General features: G+C 50.4%; 1 protein-coding gene across 1 annotated transcript; it reads right to left on the reverse strand.

The window, feature by feature from the left end:
* Positions 1-349: 349 nt before the first annotated feature.
* LOC123054082 (AUGMIN subunit 6) lies at positions 350-3,000 on the reverse strand. Its single transcript, XM_044477759.1, has one exon. It carries the CDS (start codon positions 2,806-2,808, stop codon positions 706-708), a length of 2,103 nt encoding a protein of 700 aa, XP_044333694.1. The 5' UTR covers positions 2,809-3,000; the 3' UTR covers positions 350-705.
* Positions 3,001-3,523: the final 523 nt, after the last annotated feature.

Genomic DNA, 3,523 nt, shown 5'->3' on the forward strand with positions numbered 1-3,523 from the left:
TGTAAAATTCATAAAAAACATAAATCAAAGACCTAAAAACCTAAATTGACTTGTAAACCCAACCAGTGGCAGTAGCGATACTGTTGAATTCACTCCCTCTAGTATTAACTACTCCCTTCGTAAAGAAATATAAAAATGATCTAAACGCTTTTATATTTCTTTACGGAGGGACTATTATCTATTACTTTATACTAAATCAGCGACAATTAATACAGATTGGAGGGAGTACCAGAGTTCCTTCCCAAAGAAAGGAACCATTTTCTCAGTCCATCACACTCCGATAGCCTGACAGCCCTAAGATATGGAAGAATCACACAACACCCGCAGCATAACAACTGGCACAAAGACATCAAAACAGGCACTTGAATAAGAGGATAAAATCACTACAACACAAATGCAAATGATGTATACACTAAATACATAAGATCGGGCATCTTTTTACTGCACACACTATCCCATACATCCATATCACCTCTTGGCGCCCTTCTCTCCAAACAGAATCGCCCAACATCGGATGCAGAAGCATCCCTGATTCCTCTCACGAGCTGGTGGCAACTGGCATGCAACTTAACCAGCAAAAGAATTCCAAAGAGTCAACCCCGTATGTCCCCACAGTTGGACATAATCCATCAGAACCTCTGGGCTGCACTTCAGCACTGAAGCTTCAGGCAGTGGTTAAAGCATTACATGTTGTACACGTGAAGCCTAATGTTCCATTAAAGCCGCATCAGTTTCTGATAATGGTGCAAGCAAGTCCTCGTACGCGTACGTGTCGTGGAACAAGGAAGGCTCCAACATAAGTGGCGGGGAGAACACTTGATCAAGAGCATCATCCGTCATAAACGATTGACTACTGACTGGATCAAATAAGTTTGTAGCACTGCTTGGATCATCATAACCATTCAGTTTACCTGACAGAGCTGGGACTGCAGGCATTGGGCTGTCAGGATTGAAGTAAGGATCACCTGTGCTCTTGGGCAACTTCGGCTGTGACGACGGTAGACCTGTCCTTTGTTTTCTTCGATTTGCCACAGCACCCACATCCTTCCTTGAAGCAACTGTTGATAGGGGAATGAAAAAGTGCTCTGAACCATCGTCACTACTCTTGTCCTGTGCACTCTCCCTGCTGCTCAATGGCTTTGACAGAGCAGCTTCACGAACAGAACGTCTGATGTCATGGGCAAAATAACCATCATTTTCGTGCACTGAACCATTTGCTTGATCTTTGGTTGAGAGGTCAATAAGTGCTTTCTCTTCCGGCATAATTTCTTTGCTAGGTTGCCGTGCTAGGGCATTCCGTCTTTGTGTCTGTGTTCCTTTTCCAGAAGAACTTGGAGTCAGGCTAAATAAAGGAGGAAGCTTCAGAGCAGGACTACTCCCAGCCTTGTCAATGCGCATTGAAGAGAGCTTAGAAGTCATCTCTGAAACTTCGCTGCTGCTTTCTTCTGATCTTCCAAGCACTGTATTTTGCACAGATAACTGTCTGGAGTTTGTTTGATCCATTGGATTACTAGGTACACTATTCACTTCTTCTGAAAGTTCTGCTATTGACTGCTGCATTGCTGGAATAGCTTCCTTGAGTTGATTAATTAGGCCCTGTATACTGACTAAATGCTGGCGATGTTCGGCCAGTGTTGCAGTTAATGAGTCAGCATGGCTACTACTTTCGCCGTCAGACGCACTACGGAGTAATTCTGGCCCCTCCCCATCATTTGCTTTGGCCAAATGAAGAGATTGTTTATGAATACGCTGCAAAGCATGAGTCCACCGTCGAAGAATTTCAGCTACGTCAACAGTTTGTTGGGCACGCCCATTCCTATCATCCAATCTTGAAAGGGCTTCTTCCTTTCCCTGGAACAAAGATATCTGCTCCTGCTTGTCCAAACTTGAACCCATATCCATTGCTGCTAGCAACTGCGATCCAGATATACGATACCTATGCTCACGATGAGCTATAAGATCTTCAATTGGACCGGAAGCTAAAACCTCATGCTGGTCTTTGCGAGCCAATATCGATTCCCACAAACGTGTTGCCTTAGATACCAAATGTGAATTCTGTCCAGACGAGCTTGAGATGCGTTCGTCCCACGGCTCCCCCTCTAGCTTGGCTTTGTTTCTCATAACTTGTAGCTTCTCTAACTCCTGCTGCAGACATGCCTCTTCAGCACATAGACTTCGGAATTCAGCAGTCATTTCATGTGCTAAATTGGACCAGGTTGCTTGCCTTTGAACAGCAATATTTGCATTTTCTAGAAATTTTCTCCTCTCGAGAGCAATCCTTGCCTTGGTTACAGGAAGCAATGCAGCAGCATGAAGATAAGAGACATCTGTGAGCGCCGCCGGCAGTGGATTTGATGCCGCATCAGCCGGAAACGTCCTCCTGTGGACCTCCCTCAAGGCATGGACAGAGAGCTGCCACAAAAGCTCAACGAACCTCGGCCCGCAGCAGGTGGCGAGGGACGAAACCCTGGAGTTGCTCCGCGGCAGCGCCCCCTGCTGCTCCAGCTCGCTGATGACGCCTTGCACGATCTTGCGGAACTCCCTGGACTGCGCGGAATCGAAGATGGGCCACACCTTGTCGAAGTCCTTGGCGGACTGCGCGGGGCCGCGGAGCGAGGACAGGAGGAAGTAGAGGAGCTGCTCGCCGAGGCGAGGGTTGGAGTGGCGGAAGAGGCCGACGCGCGCGGGGGCGGCGCCGGCGCCGGCGGGGGAGCCGAGGACGGCGGGATCGAGGCCGAGGAGGAGGCAGTTGGTGTACATGGCGCCCTCCAGCTCCGCCTCCCGCTCCTTCTCCCGATCCATCGACATGGCCGCCGGCTTCTGCAGGGGGGCTGGGTTGGGGCTAGGTTTAGGAGGAGCGGGGGGAGGCGGGCGGCATTGGAGTCGGGAGATCTCGCGAGGCGGAGGCGGAGGTGGAGGTGGGAGACGAACAAACAAACAAAGAAAAGCAGGCCAGCCGGGTCGAGTCGAAATGGCAACAATTTTATTCAGGGCCGGTTCGGGCTCCTACGAAGAGGCCAATCTTGTCCCTTTTCAGTCCGGTACCCGGCCTCCAGGATAGGATGCCGAATGGCGCAAGGTGGAGTGGACGCTACTCATGTTGTGGATCCATTCCATTCCACTGTGCGTCCAGATTTTTGTTTAAGAATAGCTAAGCCCAACTTCAAGGTGGCAACCCATTTGGTTCGGCCACACTCGTTTGAATCGTTACGAATAGAAAAGACGGTCCGGCCCAACGCAACGACGCAAACGAACGGGCGTTCGTTTTTTTTCCGCCGCGACCCATTTCGAGCCCAAATTTGAGTCGGTTTTGCGTCGGCGCGACAAAGGCGCGGATGCGCGCAACGTCCTTGTCCTCCGCCTGGTCCGCCAGTCGGTGACAGAGCGGCATTTCTTTCCCTCTTCCCCTTTCACACTCTTCCCACCTCTCGCCGCCATTGCCCATTCTCGGTCGCGACGACACCGCCCAAGCACGGCCGCCGTACCCACCAACTTCCCCATCGCATCCACAAGGCATGGCCAC

Source organism: Triticum aestivum, chromosome 2D, assembly GCF_018294505.1.
Source record: "Triticum aestivum cultivar Chinese Spring chromosome 2D, IWGSC CS RefSeq v2.1, whole genome shotgun sequence".
NCBI lineage: Eukaryota > Viridiplantae > Streptophyta > Magnoliopsida > Poales > Poaceae > Triticum > Triticum aestivum.

Excerpts from the sequence above, each read along its gene's own strand:
- LOC123054082 (XM_044477759.1), bottom strand. The coding sequence starts at position 2,808 with ATGTCGATGGATCGGGAGAAGGAGCGGGAGGCGGAGCTGGAGGGCGCC.